General features: G+C 45.0%; 2 protein-coding genes across 2 annotated transcripts in view; one reads left to right on the top strand and one right to left on the bottom strand.

Annotated features, from left to right (window-relative positions):
* The window catches only part of RBM10 (RNA binding motif protein 10), a 29,572-nt gene extending 16,020 nt beyond the window's left edge, over window positions 1-13,552 (bottom strand). Inside the window, 3 exon segments of the mRNA XM_082680877.1 lie at window positions 11,123-11,264; window positions 13,146-13,247; window positions 13,250-13,552. Of these exon segments, the coding sequence (XP_082537003.1) occupies window positions 11,123-11,264; window positions 13,146-13,247; window positions 13,250-13,430 (425 nt within the window). The 5' untranslated portion in view covers window positions 13,431-13,552.
* A 469-nt stretch (window positions 13,553-14,021) lies between these two features.
* NDUFB11 (NADH:ubiquinone oxidoreductase subunit B11) lies at window positions 14,022-16,404 on the top strand. The gene is made up of 3 exons (XM_082680878.1): window positions 14,022-14,412; window positions 15,911-16,041; window positions 16,184-16,404. Exons 1-3 carry the CDS (start codon window positions 14,206-14,208, stop codon window positions 16,308-16,310), a joined length of 465 nt encoding a protein of 154 aa, XP_082537004.1. The 5' UTR covers window positions 14,022-14,205; the 3' UTR covers window positions 16,311-16,404.
* The last annotated feature ends 3,304 nt before the right edge of the window (window positions 16,405-19,708 follow it).

Raw genomic sequence — 19,708 nt, 5'->3', positions numbered from 1 at the left:
TCTGGTTGCGGTGAGAGGAGGCTACTCTTCGTTGCGGTACGTGGGCTTCTCATTGTATGTATGTATGTATGTATGTATGTACGTATTTCGCGTGGGCTTTCCTCTGGTTGCAGCGAGCAGGGGCTACTCTTTGTTGTGGTGCGCGGGCTTCTCATTGTGGTGGCTTCTCTTGTTGCGGAGCACGGGCTCTAGGCATGCGGGCTTCAGCAACATGGGCTCGGTAGTCGTGGCTCGTGGGCTCTAGAGCGCAGGCTCAGTATTTGTGGCACATGGGCTTAGTTGCTCCGCGGCATGTGGGATCTTCCTGGACCAGGGCTCAAACCCGTGTCCCCTGCATTGGCAGGCGGATTCTTAACCACTGCACCACCAGCGAAGCCCCTGGCAGCTGTTTTGTTAAAATTTCTCCTACTGCAATAACTGTAAAATAATTATCTCAACATTGATTTAATGTGCATTTCTTTGATGATTTAAAAAATTACTAGACTGGCTTCCCTGGTGGCACAGTGTTTGAGAGTCCGCCTGCTGATGCAGGGGATGCGAGTTCGTGCCCCGGTCTGGGAAGATCCCGCGTGCCGCGGAGCGGCTGGGCCCGTGAGCCATGGCCGCTGAGCCTGCGCGTCCAGAGCCTGTGCTCCGCAACGGGAGAGGCCACAACAGTGATAGGCCCGCGTACCGCAAAAAAAAAAAAAAAATTACTAGACTGAGTTTTGGGAGATGAGGGAACCACCTGTTCGGTTCACTGCCCTATTCCCCAAAGCTTAGCTTAGTGCCTAATACTCAGCAGGTGCCCAATAATTATTCTTTGATAAAATAATGACTCTAAAGAGCACTGAGGAACCACTGGACCACCAGGAAACTCCCTCTAAAAGTATTCTAAAAGCAACCAATACATATCTACTTAAAACAAGACAAAAATGGACATCACCATAGACTACTACTAGCAGGATCCCAATCGTGGTCAGAAATGATACTAGAATATCCATTATCCACACCATTATTAACATTATTCTAAGATACTCGCTATTAAACAATTAAACAAAGGAAAAAAAAGATTAAGAGCTGGAAAGGAAAAGGTAAAATTACCATTACTTGTAGATGATATGAGGATGTATCTGCCTAAGCCTAAGAGAATCAACTGAGAACTGATTATAAATAATAAGATAAATCAGTAAAGATGCTGGGTTCAAAATTAATACACAGAAATAAATATTGTGCTTGTATTCAGAGAGCCACTGTTCAGAAATAGGAAGATCCCAAGGATCACTGCATCAAAAAGGTTAAATACCTAGACATGTGCAAGATCTTATGACTATACTTCACACATATAAGCCAGGATACATTTGAAATGGGTCAAAGATTTAAATGGAAGAAATGAAACCATAGAGGAAAAGAAGAATAAAACACGAGATAGTTTTTTGATAATCTTGAAATGGGGTAAACTATGACCCAAATCCAGAAGCCACAGAAGAAAAGACTATTAAATCTGACTACATAAAAATAAAACATTTCTGCTTGGAAAAAACAAAAACCGTCAAAAGCCAAGTCAAGACAAACAATAAACAGGGAAAAGATAAGGGATAAAGAAAAAGGGAACTGAATTCACAGAAAATAATACAGTTGACCTTTGAACAATGCAGGGGTTATGGGCACCGACCCTCTGCTCAGTTGAAAATCCGAGTATAACTTATAGTCAGGCCTCTGTATCTGTGGTTCCTCCACATGCTCAGATTCAACCAACCATGGATCCTGCAGCATTGTAGTATTTACTATTGAAAAGAATCTGTGTATCAGTGGACCTATGCAGTTCAAACCTGTGTTTTTCAAGGGTCAACTGTACAGATGGTTTATATTTGAAAAGATGCTCTATCTCACTCATAATGAAAGATGAAAATTAAAACTATACTGGATAGGTCATTTTTATAACACTTAAAATTTATTTTTGTATATTTTTCCTAAATCATTTTTACTGTGATAAAATATATATAACAAGAACTTTACCATTTTTTAAAATAAATTTTTTTATTTTTATTTATTTACTATTTTTGGCTGTGTTGGGTCTTCGTTGCTGCACGCGGGCTTTCTCTAGTTGTGGTGAGTGGGAGCTACTCTTCATTGCGGTGCACGGGCTTCTCTTGTAGCGGAGCGCAGGCTCTAGAGTGCGTGGGCTTCAGTAGATGTGGCATGTGGGCTCTAGAGCGCAGGCTCAGTAGTTGTGGTGCACAGGCTTAGTTGCTCCGCGGCATGTGGGATCTTCCCAGACCAGAGCTCGAACCCGTGTCCCCTGCATTGGCAGGCGGATTCTTAACCACTGCACCACCAGGGAGGCCCAAGGACTTTACCATTTTAAAGTGTACAACTCAGTGGCACAAAGTACACTCAAAATGTTCTACAGTCATCACCGCTATCTATTTCTAGAATCTTTTCATCACCCCAAACAGAAACTCTGTACTCTAATTAAACAATAATTCCCCACACCATCTGGCACTCTCTACTCTAGTTTCTGTCTCTATGAGTTTGCCTATTCTAGGTACCTCATAAAAGTGGACTCATATAACATTTGTCCCTTTGTGTCTGGCTTATCTCACTTAGCAGAATGTTTTCAAGGTTCAGGTTGTAGAATGCATCAGAATTTCATTTCTTTTTATGGCCATATATGTATGTATGGTATATGCTACATCTCTTGATGGACACCTGGGTTGTTTCCACCTACTGGTTGTTTTGGATATTGTGAATAATGCTGCTATGAACACTGGTGTACAAGTATCTGTTTGAGTCCCTGCTTTCAGTTCTTTTGGGTACACACCCAGGAGTGGAATTGCTGAATCCTATGGTAACTGATTTTTTGAGGAACTGCCAAACAGTGTTCCATAGCAGCTGTACCATTATACATTCCTACCAGCAATGCACAAAGCTTCCAATTTCTCCACATCCTCATTAACACTTGTTATTTTGCATTTTTCATGTGCTTATTGGCCAATTATACATCTTCTTTGGAGAAATGTCTATTCAAGTCTTTTGCCCATTTTTGAATTAGGTTTTTCTGTTGCTTTTGTAGGAGTTCTTTATATATCCTGGGTGTTAATCCCTTATCAGATATATGATTTGCAAACACATTCTCCCATTCTGTGGGATGTCTTTTCATTCTTTTGAATAGCATTCTTTGATGTATAAAAGTTTCTAATTTGATAAAGTCAAACTTATTTTTAAGAAATGATAATTTTGGGCTTCCCTGGTGGCGCAGTGGTTGAGAGTCCGCCTGCAGATGCAGGGGACACGGGTTCGTGCCCCAGTCCGGGAAGATCCCACATGCCGCGGAGCGGCTGGGCCCGTGAGCCACGGCCGCTGAGCCTGCGCATCCGGAGCCTGTGCTCCGCAATGGGAGAGGCCACAACAGTGAGAGGCCCGCGTACCACAAAAAAAAAAAAAAAAAAAAAAAAAGAAATGATAATTTTAGATTTACAGAAAAGTTCAAAGATAATACAATTCTCATATACTTTTCACCCAGTTTCTTCTAATGTGAAGAGAACCATGGTACATTTGCCAGAACTAAAAAGTTAACTAAACTGTAGACTTCATTAGCATTTCACCAGTTTTTCCACTACTATCCCCTTTCTGTTCCAGGATCTAATCCAAGATACCACATTGCATTTAGTCATCATGCCCCCTTAGTCTCCTCTGGCCTGTGAAAGTTTCCCAGTCTTGCCTTGTTTTTTTATGACCTTGACACAATTTTGAAGCATACTGGTCAGTTATGGTTTTTTGAAGAATACAATAGAGGTGCCCTTCTGATCACATCAGATCTCAGGGGCATGCTATCAATGTGACTTACCACTGGTGACACTGAACTTGATCATCTGGTTATGGTGGGGTCTGCCCGGTTTCTCCGCTGTAAAGTTTCTTTTTCTCTTACACTCTATTCTTTAGAAGCGAGTCACTAAGATCAACCCACACTCAAGAGGAGGAAAATTAAGCTCTACTTCTTAAGAGTGGGGAGTATCTACATATATTATTTGGAATTCTTCTGTAAGGAAGATCTGTGATCGAATGTTTTTAACTCAGCAAATCTGTAGAAGTCCAAATGTTTGACAACAAACTGTTGGCAAGGCTGTATGGGAAATAGGCACTCTCATATTGGTAGCAGGAGTGAAAATGGAACGATCCTCATGGAGGAGAATTTGTCAATAGCTGGCAAAACTAAAAATCTATATACTCTCTGACCCCCAATTCTCCTTCTGGGAATTTAATGTACTGATACACTTGCACATATACAGAAACAGTACTCTCAATGCAACACTGTTTATAACAGCAAAGGACAAGAAACAACTTAGAGAAGAGTCAGGAAAATTCTGTTTAAAAAAAGACTAAGGATGGAGAGAGGAACCCCACCAAATATTAAAACATATTATAAAGGTGGAGCAATTGAAACACAAATGGACAGATCCGGTAAAATCAGAGTTCATAGTACACAAACACACATATGGAAATTTAGAATCAGGCAAAGGTTGCAATTCAAATGAACAAGGAGGAAATGGATTAGTCAATAAATACTAGTTGTGATAACTGTCTAGCTCAGGAATTGGTAAACCACAGCCAGGGGGCCAAATTCAGTCACCTAAATAAAGTTTTCTTGAACACAGCTATACCTGTTCATTTACATATTGTCTGTGGTTGCTTTCCGCAGACTGGTTGTGACAGACTGTATGGTCTTCGATGCCAAAAAATATTTACTATCAGGTCCTTTACAGAAAAAGTTTGTTGACCTTTAAGAAAATAAAGTTGTTTATCTACCTCATTTCTTACACCAAGTAAATTCTAGATGGATCAAAAATTTAAGTCCCTGAATAGACACCTTAAAAATATTAGAAAGAAAATGTAAGAAAAAACTGATTACCTCAAGAATGGGGAAGACCTTTATAAGTAAGGCAAAACCCAGAAGTCATAAAATTTAAAAAAAAGATAAATCTGGCTTCATAGAAAATTTTAAATATCTAGAGTATAAAAAATACCATAAACAAATAAACATGTGATAAAACAAATATGATAAAATGTTAATGGTAGAATCCAGTGGATGGATATAGAGGTGTTCACTGTAAAATTCTTTCAACTTTGCTGTATGCTTGAAATTTCATAATAAAATACTGGAAAACCCCCAAAAAGCTAAAAGGTAATTAACAAATGGGAAAAATAAAATGTTTCCAGACATTTCAGTTGGTTTGCAATTTTTCAAAATTGTTCATTCATTTATTCATTCAACAAATAGTAATGTAACATTTGCTATGTGTCAGGTGCTATTCTAGGTGCTGAGGATACTGCTGTGAACAAAATGAAGTCTCTGTCCTTGTGAGCTTGGCTTAGAACCCAAATTGTTTCCTTAATGATAAATGCCTAGACAAGAAGCAGCCGGTGTGAGAGATATGAGTATTTTTAAGGTTTTTGATATGAACAATGCTTTTCATTGTTGCTTAATGTAGGTATTCCTCGATATTTGGACTCTAGTTATCAGAATCTAAGAACTGAACAGATTTGGGGACTTCCCTGGTGGTGCAGTGGTTAAGAATCCGCCTGTCAATGCAGGGGACACGGGTTCGAGCCCTGGTCCAGGAAGATCCCACATGCCGCAGAGCAACTAAGCCTATGCGCCACAACTACTAAGCCCGTGTGCCACAACTACTGAAGCCCGCGCACCTAGAGCCGGTGCTCCTCAACAAGAGAAGCCACTGCAATGAGAATCCCGCACACCGCAATGAAGAGTAGCCCCCGCTCGCCACAACTAGAGAAAGCCCCCGCACAGCAACAAAGACCCAACACAGCCAAAAAAACAAAAAACAAAAAACAAAAAACAAAATAAAAACCAAAACAACCGAATAGAGTTGAATAAATATTCAGATGAAATCCTTAACTGACACCCAGCATCTAAACCAAATAAATTTGGATACTGAACTCTTGCTATCTAAACTCAGGAAGGGAAAAGATTTAGATAGTAAGGGATACTTTTCATTGGCCACAGAGCACTTTGACTAAATACCTTCCAAAGGTAGTCCCCATTCATAATACATTTCTAGGAAGCTGGACTGAATCACAATATAAGAGGATCTCCACAAAATGAGTATATTTCTGGAAAACATAAAATGCCATAATTGGCAGAAGTATACAAAATGATAATCAAAAACCCAGGCCCCTTTAAAGGTGAGTTTTACCAAATTTTCAAGGGACAGATAAGTCTTTTATGAGTTCTTCCAATAAACAGAGAAATAGCAAAAGATGCCCAATTCATGTCATGAGGCCACCTTGATTCAATGCCAGATAAATACCAGAAAAGGAAATTATAGGACCCCATCACTGATGGACACAGATGCAAATATCCTAAATAAAACAATTATCTAATTAAATGTAACAGTGTTTTAAAAGTATACACATTATTTAAATAATTTTTCTTCCAAAAATTCATGAGTAAACATTAGAAAAACACAAATTGAGAAACATCTACAAAACAACCGACATGTACTCTTTAAACATCAAGTTCATAAAAGACAAAGATTGAATAACTATTCCAGATTAAACGAGACTAAAAAACAAAGTAGCTCAATGTGATGTGTGATCTTGGATTGGATACTGGATTAGGGAAAAACAGCTATAAAAGACATTTTTGGAAGAACTGATGACATCTGAATATAGACTTTAAGACAAAAGTATTGTATCAATGTTAAATTTCTTGATATTGATAAGCATCCTGTGATTATGAAAGAGAAAGCGGGACGAACATGCTGTAGTACTTACCGGTCATGTCTGCCACTAACTCAAATGAGTCAGAAAAAAATGTTATGTATAGAAAGTGGAGGAGGGGTAGAGGGAAGGAGAAGGAAGAGGGGAAGGGAGAGGGGAGGAGAAAAGGGAGAGGGGAGAAAAAAGAGGGGGAAGGAGGAAGGAGTAGGCTTGTAGGTAGGTAAAGCGAATGTGGCAAAATGTTTACAATTAGTGGTTCTGGGTAGAGGATTAAGGGAGTTTGTTGTACTTGCAAATTTTTTTTTTGTAAATCTGAGGTTTTTTCAAAATGAGAAGTTATAAACATACACATACATACCATGATCAAGGAGGGTATATCTCAATAATATCAAGGATGCAATTGAATGCAATTTATGAAGTTGATGGACAAAAGGAGGGAAAAAAGCATGTAATTATTAAGTTCAATACTCATTTCTGTTCAGTCTTAGCAAACTAAAACTAGAGAATTTTCTTGATTTATTGAAGACTATATTCTAAAAGCCTACAGTACACATCACACTTGATGGCTAAACAAAAGGGGCTGCCTATCAGGCCTGGACTGACTGTCTGTCTGCAGATGTCCTTTATGGGAAAGAAAATAAACTATATTGTTTAAGCCATTATTCTTTGGATTTTCAGTTACAACCTACCAAAATGAATCTATACTTGTGACTCTTAACTAAAATGAATCTTAATCAGCATCACAGATACTATTTAACATGGTATCAAAAGTCCTGGTCAGTGCTATAAGTGAGGAAAAAGAAATAAGAAAAGCCAGGATTGGTTTGTATACAACATGGCTAACTACTTAGAAAGACCATCAAAGTCAACAATGAATGAGTAGAAATAACAATGGAACACAGCAGAGATAAGATAACTTAAAAAAACCAACAGCTTTCTTCTACCCCAGTAAATACCAGCTTGGAAAATAAAAAGACAAGATGCGAATAAAAACTACTGAAGCATCTAGGAATTACTTTAACAAACAATACACGACCAGATTAAACTTAAAAGCTTTTACACAGCAAAGAAAACTATCAACAAAACAAAACAACCGACTGAATGGAAGAAGATATTTGCAAATGATATGACCAATAAGGGGTTAATATCCAAAATATATAAACAGCTCATACAACTCAATATCAAACAAACAAACAGAAACAAACAAACCCAACTTAAAAATGGACAGAAGGGGCTTCCCTGGTGGCGCAGTGGTTGAGAGTCCACCTGCCGATGCAGGGGACATGGGTTCGTGCCCCGCAACGGGAGAGGCCCCAACAGTGAGAGGCCCACGTACAGCAAAAAAAAAAAGAAAAAAAGAAGACAGAATTGAATTATTGCAACAATGTTTCTTTCTCCAGCATAAGATTCCCTCTTGAATTCCACTTTTGCCTGTTGTCAGCAACATTCCGTTCAAAAGATATCAAGAGAGCTACTGCTTTTTGCAATTCAGACATAGCCTGTGCTCCGCAATGTGAGAGGCCACAACAGTGAGAGGCCTGCGTACCGCAAAAAAAAAAAAAAAAGGGACAGAAGACCTGATAGACATTTTTCCAAAGAAGACATACAGATGGCCAAGAGGCACATGAAAAGATGTTCAACATCGTTAATCATCAGAGAAATGCAAATTAAAACCACAATGAGGTATCACCTCACACCTGTCAGAATGGCTATCATCAAAAAGAACACTGACAACAAACGTTGGTGAGGATGTGGAGAAAAGGGGACCCTCGTACACTGTTGGTAGGAATGTAAACTGGTGCAGCGACTGTGGAAAACAGTATGAAGGCATCTCAAAAAACTAAAAACAGTCCACTCCTGGGTCTATATCTGAAAAAAATGCAAACACTAATTCAAAAAGATACATGTACCCCAATGTTCACAGCAGCATTATTTACAACTGCCAAGATATGGAAGCAACTTAAGTGTGCATCAACAGATAAATGGCTAAAGAACATGTGGTACATATATACAATGGAATACTACTCAGCCATAAAGAAGAATGAAATTTTGCCATTTGCAACATGGATGGACTTGGAGGGTATTAATGCTAAATGAAGTAAGTCAGAGAAAGATAAAATTCTGTATATCACTTATATGTGGAATCTAAAACTTAAAACAAAGTAATGACTATAACAAAACAGAAACAAATTCACAGATTAGAGAACTAGTGGTTACCAGTGGGGAAAAGGAAGAGGGGAGGGACAAGATAGGGGTAGGGCATTAAGAGGTACAAACTACTATGTATAAAATAAATAAGCTATAAGGATATATTGTACAACGTAGGGAATATAGCCAGTATTTTATAATAACTATGAATGGAATATATAATCTTTAAAAACTGTATCACTATGCTGCACACCTGAAACTTACATAATATTATACATCTACTATATATCAATTTTAAAAAAAGGAATACCAAAGACCTGTATTTTGGTTTATTCAGATTTTTATGTCCTTTAAACGAATTTTATAGATCTTTGTGACCTGTTTCAGAGGATGAGATGACTACTTACAAAGTAAGTATCTGGGGGGCTGTACTGGGAAAACTGCCCACTATATGGAGGAAAATAAAACCAGAACCTACATTATAACATATTCAAAAGTGGCCTCTAGATGGATTTAAAGATGTGAAAGCAAAAGGTAAAACTATAGAGTGAGAACAATCTTTGTGATCCAGAGATAGGAATAGAGAAGATTCTGAAAGGAAAGGTTATAGGACAAAAAGTGATGAATTTCAGCACACCAAAATTAAAAACAGGTATCCATCCTTGAGGGAATCATTAAGTAAAAGGCAGTAGGCACACCCCATGGTGTCTTTGGGACCAACTAGAAGCAAAGCACTAACATACACATGGCAATACAGACAGATCTTAAGAATGCAGGGCTGAGTAATACAAAGTCCAGGAAAAAGAATGAAGACTGTAATACTCTGCCATTTGTGTAAATTGAAAACACACACACTCGAAACAACACTACATATTTTAGAAGGATACGTTTCAAACACAACAGAGCAGCTGCCTACAGCTATGGGTATTGGAAATAAAAAAGGAAAAAATAAATATGGCAAGAGAAGGTCTTGTACCAACCTATGATAGAAATGTACCTTGAACTGGAAAAGTATGATTAACTCAAACCTCTGCACTTGAGGTCCTTTAAAAGCCAAAAGAAAGCCAGTGGCTTTATTTGGTAATAAAGTCTGAGGCAAGTATCTTACCTACTCAAACTCAGAAACTGCCACAGAGCTCTTCCAGTGAATACCATCCAAAATCGAATGCCTTTCAAAAGACATTCTGAAATAAAGTCAAGGCTGAATAACACTAGAGGATGACCACACCTCAAGTTTGGGCTCATCACTTTTCAGAAACAAAATATTATAATTCTATATTTTTGAAAAGGTGGTGGTAGCAGAAACCCTTTGTAAGACATTAAAAAAATTATTTCCTCCCTGACTTTTCATAAATCTACTGACTCTTAATAGAGGCTCTCTGGGACAATTAGGTCTACTTTCCTATACAATCTTTAAAAGTCAGGAATAAATCATCTTCGTTAGAATCAAGCGAGGTGATCCACCCGTATGGTAAGGGTATGGCCCAGGATCTCTGTATTTCACCAAGTGTCCCAACTGTTTCTTGTTCGTACCAGAGTTTAAAAATAACTGTATAAGAGTGTCCCATTCCAAGACAAGTATCACAGCAACTTCAGCCCACCCTGTCCCTGAATCCTAAATCTTAAAAATGCAGTGCTGAGTAATACTATCTGACCTGGCTTGCCCCATACATTTTCTGGGCAAATTCCTGACTCTGAAGGCACCACTCCTCTCCATCCCTCAAACCCAAAGCTACAGCCCACACCTCTCTCCTGAGAATCCACAGCACTTACAACCCACCCACTGCCCATCTGTCATGCACCTCTGCCTCTCCTCCTGCAGTGGCTGTCCACACCTTGGTGAATGGCACCATATACCTATCTGGCTCATCCAAACTGGAAACCTAGGCATCAGTCTCCATTCCTCCCTTTCTCTGGATCCCTTCCCACTCTGCAACCAAACATGGCACCTATCAAGCTGTTTTGTAATGATCTGTAAACTGTGTGGTCTCCCTTGTGAGACCCTAAGTAAGGAGAAGGCTACAATCTTATTTGTCTCAATTCACCAATGCACTCCCAGAGCCTAGCACAGGTCCTGGCTCACAAGTGCCAAGGTAAATGTCTGCTGAAAAGAAACCAATTATCTGCTGTGCTGTTTTTTGTTGTTGTTGTTTTTTTCTGCACAAAAGCCCCCTCCTAGCACTTTCCTGGATCAACTCTCACACAGGGACAAGCCTAGATTTCTTGGCAAAGGTGGGAGCAGGTAACTCACCGTCTTTCATACTCCATGTCCTGATAGGGCCTGCGGGGGCTGCTGGGGCCCCTCCTCAGCCGCTGGCTCCGTTTCACTTCCCAGCCACCCCCACTGCTGCCACCATGATCTGCCAGCCTGGGTGATGCCTCCTGCAGGGACTCTGGAGAGAGCAGAAGGAAGAAAGGGGTCAAGGCAGTTGGGGCAGAGAGGGCCTCCTTGAGAAACGCTTATTGCGAAGGCTTTCTGCTGTCCCTGAGCCCAGCGACGCTGTTTCCCAACTCCTAGCGCTCCTGTGGACCAGAGCAGGAAGGCAGTCCCTATTTGGCCTGCTGCTTCGTTTCCCTACAAACGTGAGGCTAGAGCCGGCCGCCCTAGAAACAGCATGGCCTTCAGCAGACAGCATCTTGCAGAGACCCGGTGGTGCCACCAATTCTGTGATCAGGGCTTTGCCACCTGAGACTGGTAGACAAGTCAAGCCCGGAGCTACCTGCCCAGGGGGCTCTAAGTGCTGGATGACTTGTCTGAGATCAGGCACATTAGGCATGGAGGCGAGACTTCACAGCGGGAGTCCCAGGCACCCACCAGGCTTCTTCCATGAGCCCTCAGGTGCCATTTCATCCTCCCAAGAAGATGCTGGCTGCCCACTATGAGACAGCAGGAGACCACGAAAGGCTCAGGGGGTGAAGGGTAACTTGGCAATGAGACAGCTGTCGCCTCCCTAGGCTCCCGGCTAACACAGTTTTGGCCCTCACAGGGCAACTGGCTCAGCCCTGAGCCCTGTCTCTTATGCACAGCCAGGTCCCCCAAGGCGGCTCCCTCTCCAGGGCTCTGGGCCCAAGTTATTCAGAGGTAATAAGGAGCCCTTTCGGAGCCTGTTTTGAACCACTGTTACTCTGCTGGGACGGAAGGGCAGTCCCTTCCCGCAACCCTCAGGGCTGCGGTGAGAACGAAGGAAGGCCTGAAAGCCATGTGACCGGGCCAGGGGTCACCACGAAGTATCCCAGAATCTTCAGGCCCCACCCTCTAAACAAAAATCAGGCAAAGTCAGGCGTTAACAGCACCTGCCCAACACTAGGTTGCCACCACACCTTTCCTCCTTGTATACACTCACACCAATTTTCTCTTCCTCTTCAAGCCACAGGGAACCAGGGTTACCTGCTCCCAGATGGGTAAGAGAATCACAACCAGGGGCCCCAGTGGATGAGAGCCAGAGACAAAACCCTCAGTAGATCTGGCAAAGGGGCCAGAGTCATACACTGGTATCCAAAACAGATAGGGACCAAAGTCACAGACTCGAGCCCCAAATAACTACGGGCCAAAATCACAGACAGGAACTCACAATCAACACGGGCCATAATCACACACTGAGGCCCCCTTTCACAGGATGAGCGTCAGAGTAACAGATACGAAGCCCCCCCCCCAAAAAAAAGACAGGGAAATAAGTCTTACACACGTTCCTTGCACTCCCCGCCCCCACCCAGTAAGTGGATTAGGGCCAATCGTAAGAAGACTTTCTATGGATAAGGACCCCTCCCCATGGATAAGGACCAGGGTTACAGACACACACTCCGAGGATAGAGACCCGAGTCATACCGACGTTCTCCCTCCTCCCCCACCCAAGAATAAGGACCAGAGCCACAAAACACTTCCCCATGGGTAGGTAAGTACCAAAGTCACACACGATTGCAGAGAGCACACTTCTATGAATAAAAAGCAAAGTCGCAGACACCCGCCTCCCACGGATAAAGTTCGGCGTCGCAGACACAGTGAGCCACAGTAGCCCACTCCCATTCGTCCCTCCCTTCCCCCAACCCGCGTGCACCCATCCAGTGTCCCAATCGCGCACGCGCCTCTGCTCTCTAAAGGAGAAAAACAAAAAACAAAAAGACACCCCCTCCTCGGCTCAGACCGTGCAAGCATCGATCGGTTCTTTGCGAAGCCCAGATCCGCCACCCGCAGTCCGCCCTCCCGCCTCCTCTACGCACCTCCTCCCCCACCCCGGCCCCTTACCTCCGCCCCCACGACCAGCGTCGACGCTCACCTTCTCGGCCCGGGCTGTCAAGGGAGGGCTCTCGGACATCACCTCGGCCCGCCGCCACCTCCTCCAACTCTCGCAGCTCAGCCGGAGCCGGTCCGCGCAGCTACCAAGTCCGAGGCTAGGGGCGGAAGGGCGGAGGAGGGGGGGAAGGGCGGAGATGGGAGGGAGGGGAGAAGCGCGAGGCGCGCTACCCTCTCCTGGAAACCCACTGCCGCCTACTCCCAGCCGGCCGCGATCACCAGCACAAAATGGCGACGACAAGACGGGAGCCGGCGCTTCAACCACCATCCACCTACTAAGGGAGCGCGCTCTGGCCTGCCCAGTCTATTGGTCGCCGTCCGCCGTCGGCCAGCCCCGGCTTGCTCTGATTGGCAAGTGTACGCCATTTCCCCGCTCCCCATGCAAACTCCCACAAGTCGAGAAAAGGAGCAGCAATTGGCCAATCCGGCGAGGCGCTTTTAAGAAAGGTTGGCTTCCGGGCTTCCCTGGTGGTGCAGTGGTTGGGAGTCCGCCTGCCGATGCAGGGGACGGGGGTTCGTGCCCCAGTCCGGGAAGATGCCACATGCTGCAGAGCGGCTGGGCCCGTGAGCCATGGCCGCTGAGCCTGCGCGTCCCGAGCCTGTGCTCCGCAACGGGAGAGGCCACAACAGTGAGAGGCCCGCGTACCGCAAAAAAAAAAAAAAAAAAAAAAAAAAAAAAGTTGGCTTCCTTCTAAGATGAAAGAGCAACGGAAGCTCCGCCCTTCTCGCCAGAGGGCAAGGGAGCTCTCCGTGCGATTGGTTGGGAACGGAATTCACACGCGTGCTACCGCTTTATTTTCAAGGAAATTCCACAGCCTTTCGGTCAGAAATTCCATAGCCTGATCGAGAGGATAAGAAGATGGTTGCTTCCGTGAGGCCGTGACAGAGGGAGGGAAAGAGGACGCCTCGCCCTTTTGAAAACAAAATCTCGACTCGGGACCTATTGCGGTAGGGGCGGAGCGACAATTCTCGCGCTCGGACCAGCTGCAGCTGCGCAGTCACATTTCCGTCCCCGCCCCCGATAAACTGCAGAACGATCTGTCATGGTGGCCGGGATGTTAGGTTTGTGCGGCCGCCGCCTTTTGGCGGTGGCGGCGAGGCGAGGGCTCCCGGCTGCCCGTGTTCGCTGGGAATCCAGCTCCTCCAGGGCTGTGATCGCCCCGTCCGCTGTGGCGGGAAAGCGGCCGCCGGAACCGACTTTACGCTGGCAGGAGGACCCAGATCCCGAGGACGAAAACCTCTACGAGAAGGTGAGAGGGAGGGGATACGGGACGCCGGAAGGGTCAATCGGAGACCGGCGGATGGGCGCCATAGAGGACGTTCTTAGTCGGCTGAAGATTGCGCAGCCGGCGAAATCCTCGAAGATTTGGGAATTTTGCCTAGCTTGTTTTCCTCCTTTGTCCCCTGATCACTTTCGGGTTCAGGGCCAGAGGCGAGATTGGCCTTATTTTGCAGACAGATATCAACCCTGAAGTGGACAGTGCTCAAAACACGTTTGAAGCAATATAACAACAGTAATACTAAACACTGATATAGTGCTTGCTCAGGTGTTTGAAACACTTTACATATATTAACTCATTTAATCCTCATAACAACCTTATTTCGAGGTAGGTAGTATTAGTGTACCCATTCTACAGATGAGGAAGCTGAAGCATAAAGATGTTAAGTGACTTGTCTAAGCTCACATAACTGAATGTGTGGTGGAGCCAGGTCTGCTGTGCTATACCGATATCAGAGACTGAAATCAGAACGCCTGAGTTGGAATACAGGCAGTGACCTTGGGCAAGTAGCTAAACCCCTTGGTGCCTCAATTTCTATGTAAGATGGGGAAAGTGTTAGGACACCTTCTAAAAAAATAAAATACTACAGTACACCTGCCTCGTGTAATTAAATGAATCAAAATGCTCAAAACAGCAGGTGGCACTTAGTAAGTACTCACCATTAGAAGGTGTTAATTATTCTTGCCACTTTCCACTTCACTGGGATATTGTGCAGTTTGTGCTTGTGAAAAGGCCTGGCATATAATAGGTACTTCATTAATACTAATCTCTGGTTGAGGGGCTGTGATATATAGGATGCTTATTCATTTATTCATTCATTCTGTAACTATGTATTGAGGGCCTGCTGTAATGCCAGGTTAAGTTCAGGGTGCTAGGGATTCAGCAGTATGGAAATCAGATAAAGCCCCTGCTTTCACAGAGATTACGTGGTAGTGGAGAATACTGAAAATAAACATGTAAAATGTTAGAAAACAGTAATATAGAGTATGTAATCAATAATAGAAGATGATGTGATCAGAGGATTTGGAGGATATGCTACTTTGGTAAACTAGTAAATGCTAGAAAGTTAAGCAAGGTAAGAGGATGGAGAGTGACTTGGGGGTAGGGAGTTAATAGGTTGAGCCATTTTTGACCTGTAAAAATGGCAATTTTCTGTAGTTCAACTTAATAGATAAGGTGACTAGGGAGTGCCTCCTAAGGGGAGTGATGATGAAGCCAAAACCTTGAATGAGGAGACAGATCCAGCCATGACTAGATCTGGGGGAAAGGCTTTCCAGGCGGAGGGAACAGCAGGTGCAAAGGCCCTGTGGTGGGAAGGAGCTTGACAAGTCCTAAGAATAGAGAGGAATTTAGGGAGGGAGGGGAGATTGGTCCAAGGTGAAATTGGAGACCAGGTTATGCAGCGCCAGCATAAGGCTTTGTGGAGCAGCAGGAAGCCCTCATTGACCTCTTCTTCTCTTTGCCATAGAACCCAGACTCCCACGGTTATGACAGGGACCCTGCTGTGGACCTCTGGAACATGCGGGTCGTCTTCTTCTTTGGCTTCTCCATCATCTTGGTCCTTGGCAGCACCTTTGTGGCTTATCTGCCTGACTACAGGTGCATGGGGTGTCAAAGAGAGTGGGACGGGTCGGGGTGGAGATTGAAGGAGACTGCCAGAAATCCTGTCCTTGGGGAGCTAAGATGGGGATTGGTGTCCATTGAAGCTCCCTCATGTCTACCCTCACGCTGCTGCCTCCAGGATGCAGGAGTGGGCCCGCCGGGAAGCTGAGAGGCTTGTAAAATACCGAGAGGCCAATGGCCTCCCCATCATGGACTCCAACTGCTTCGACCCCAGCAAGATCCAGCTGCCAGAGGATGAGGACTGACCGGTTACTGAAAGGGGCTTAAGAAGCACCACCTTCTCCACCCCTTGTCTGCCATTCTGCCCTCTCTTCAGAGCACCTAATTAAAGGGACTGAAACTGTGACTGGCTGGTGTTGCTTTTGTTGTAAGGGGGATGTGGGAGTGGGATGTCAGGCTTTAAAAGCCTTTTCTGGGTATTCTGGTTATCTGTTGCCATGTGACAAACACCCTAAAACTCAGTGGCTTAAAACGACAATTTACTATTACCTTTCATGGTCCTGTGGTTGACCAGGCTCAACTAGATGGTCCTTCTTGGGGTGTTGGGTGGCTTGGGCTGGAATCATCTGGAGGCTCAACTGGGCTGGACATCCAAGATGACTTCTGTATTCCCATGTTTGGTACGTGAGTCTTCTATGTGGCCTCTCTCTCCAGCAGAGTAGCCTGGGCTTTTTATGTGGTGGCTCAGGCCTTCTCTGGATCAAGGTGTAGCATATGAGAAGAAATTGACGGCAGCCGTATTTAGAAAAAAGCTACCACACTGGGACCGCCTATGTTGGAAGAAGGGCCAGGGTGACCAGGGATTGAGGGTGGTGGGTCAGAGCAGGGCTTTTCTATTGCTAAGCATGAGTGTTTGTCTCGCTCCCTGCCTTCTTCTCTGTTTCTCTCATCTCTGGGGTTTCTGCCTCCATCTTGTGTCTTGGTGAGTGTGGATGCCTCTCTCTTCCCCTCTGCCCCAATCTGGATGGTCTCTAACTCAAGATGCACATCTCTGTGTGTGTGCATGTGTGTCTGTTTCTCTCCCTGCCCCCTTATCTCTCTCTGTGTCTTTCTGTGTCTCTCTTTCGAGCAGGAAGTCTCTCTCCACTGCCCACCCCATCCCCCATTCTTTTTCTCTGGGAATAGGCCATGTCCTTGCGTCAGGGGCTCATTCTCAGGCTCTCTCTGTCTCCGTCTCTCTGGATCTGGCAGATGGAGTTGGACACTTGCTCTGGCTCTTTGTTTCTTTCCAGGGAGTCTCTCCTAGATCCCCGTTAAGTCTGGGCATCTGGGCTCCCCTTCGTGCCCCTGGCATCTCTGCCCTCTCCCCTGTGGCCCCCTTCCACAGCTCACACTATGAGATTCCCATATCACATGCTCATTGCTGCCATCTCTGTGCATGTCCCTGCCTGGGGTGTCGGAGAGGGCAGGAGCCCCCAGTCACTGGCTACCGGAAGAACATCTGGCCTGATGGACCCACCACTACAGGTGATGCCCCTAACCCTAGCTTCTGAGTCAGGAGGAGTCCTAGTTCACTTGTATGAGGCTAAGGTGGGAGTGATATCCAGGTGAACCTTCCTGGAAGTGAGCAGTGTCACTCCCTGAATGCTCCTTGTGGAGCCAGTCTCCCAACTCGAGGGCAGCTCCAAAGCAGAGAGTACTAACGTGTAAAGCGAGCACTCTCCACTCTCCAGCCGACAGTTACGGGGACTGTGGAAGTGAAAGGGGCGTGTTATCCCAGCCACCAAGTACCTGAGTATATGGGGGGAATACCCCCATAATAAACCTCAGCCTGTTGCAGCCATAGCTACCCTTAGCCCAGAGAATATGTCCCCCCACTAACCCCCACCAGGATGTAAGCTCCACGAGGGCAGGTATATCTGTTCACTTAGAGCAGGGATTGGCACAGTGTGTGCTGCAACACACTGGTATTGTTACCTCTGGTATAGGTGCCATTCCCTACCATCAATGCCCTTCAGGCTTACAGCCCCTGAGGAAGAGCATTTCTGATCGCCCCCTCTGCCCCCCACCCCACCCCGCCTCCTCATCAAGCTCTCAAGCTCTCAAGAAACCTCCATTCTGGTCAAACAAGAAGCTGCACTTAGACCAAATCCTAAAATTCATGTCCTTGCCCCCTTTCTGACAGCAACCTTTCCTCTCCTTCATGGGCCCCAGCCACACTGGCCACCTCTTAAATCATTAAATTAAAATGTACATACAGAAAAGTGTACACACCGTAAGTTTACAGAGCTCATTTACTTTTTACAAAATAGACACACCCATATGACCAGCACCCAGGTCAAGAAAGAGAATGTGAAACAAACGCCAGAAGCTCCCTTCAAGTCCACCCCCCTCCCCCAAGGGTAATCACTCTCTGGACTTCTAACAACGTTCAATCTCATGATGTTTGCAAGATGGATCCACGTTGTTATGTAACTAGTCGTTTGCCCATCCTCACTGCTGTATTCTCTTGCACTGCCATGAATAGACCACACTTCATCTATTCCACTGTTGATGGGCATTTGGGTAGTTTTCTATTTGGGGCTATTAAGAATAATTCTTCTGTGAACATTCTTGTATATATCTTTTGATGGATATATGCACTCATTTCTCTTGGGCATATACCTAAGAATGGAATTACTAAATCATGGGAGTAGACATACGATCAGCTTTGTAAATCATGCCAATTCTCCAATCTACACTTCCCCAGTGGTGAATCCTCAGCATCACTCAGCACTCCCCATCTTTTTCATTGTAGCCATTCTGGTGACTGACTGACATTCTAAGGACCACATTGGGATGAAGGGGTGGAAGTTGAGTGCCTACTATGTGTCAAACCCTGACAGTGCCAGGCATGACAGATACCAGGATCCCTGTCCTCAGGAATTTCCCAGGGTAGGAGTGGAGGCCAGTGTGAGTGGTCAGAGACCTTACACTCAATGTTTTCACCATACTGTTTGGCCCCAAGGATATTTGAACCTTGATGTATGGGGCCCAGCTTTGCTCTGGCAAAATAACAGGTACGAACCAGCTTCACCTTTCAGTCTAATAGAGCACGTACCATGTGCAAGGCCCAGTGAACAAGACAGTCACAGTCCCTGTGGCAGACACTGTCAGTTCCCTAACCATAGTCGCTGTGGCAGACACTGTCAGCTCCCTCACTGCTCCGGTGTGCACTGGCCAACTGCCAACTGCCAGGGTCTGCATCTCTTGGCTGGAGGGCTTCTCTCAAGCTGCATAAGGCCATTCTGCCTCTGGGCCTGACAGGCTGTAAGGGCCAGGAAATGAACACCTCCTGGCAGCAGCCCTCAGCCAATGACTGACGAGAGCTGGTAGATAAGTACCCCTGCCCCCTTGCCCCTCAGATGGGACATCCCCGAGCTGTGTGTTCTCCACTGGCCTCCAGAACTCCACAGTGGGAACAAGTCCCAGTTGCCCACAGCACTAAGTCGTTTAATAACACTCTTCATCGGCTGCCCTCCCTTCTTTGTCTCACTTCCTCACTTCCCCACTGCCTGACAGGTGCTTCCTGGAATCACATCCTAGATAAACTACTTAACTTCAATCTTTGTCTCAGGGTCAGCTTCTGGAAGGACCCAAACTAAGACAGTCTCTGTCCTCATGGACTTTACCTCAAGGCTGTGGGTGAGACAGAGGATAAACA

The sequence above is a fragment of the Grampus griseus genome, assembly GCF_964374135.1.
Source record: "Grampus griseus genome assembly, chromosome: X".
In the NCBI taxonomy this organism is placed as follows: Eukaryota; Metazoa; Chordata; class Mammalia; order Artiodactyla; family Delphinidae; genus Grampus; species Grampus griseus.
This window is presented reverse-complemented; position numbering and strand designations above follow the sequence as displayed.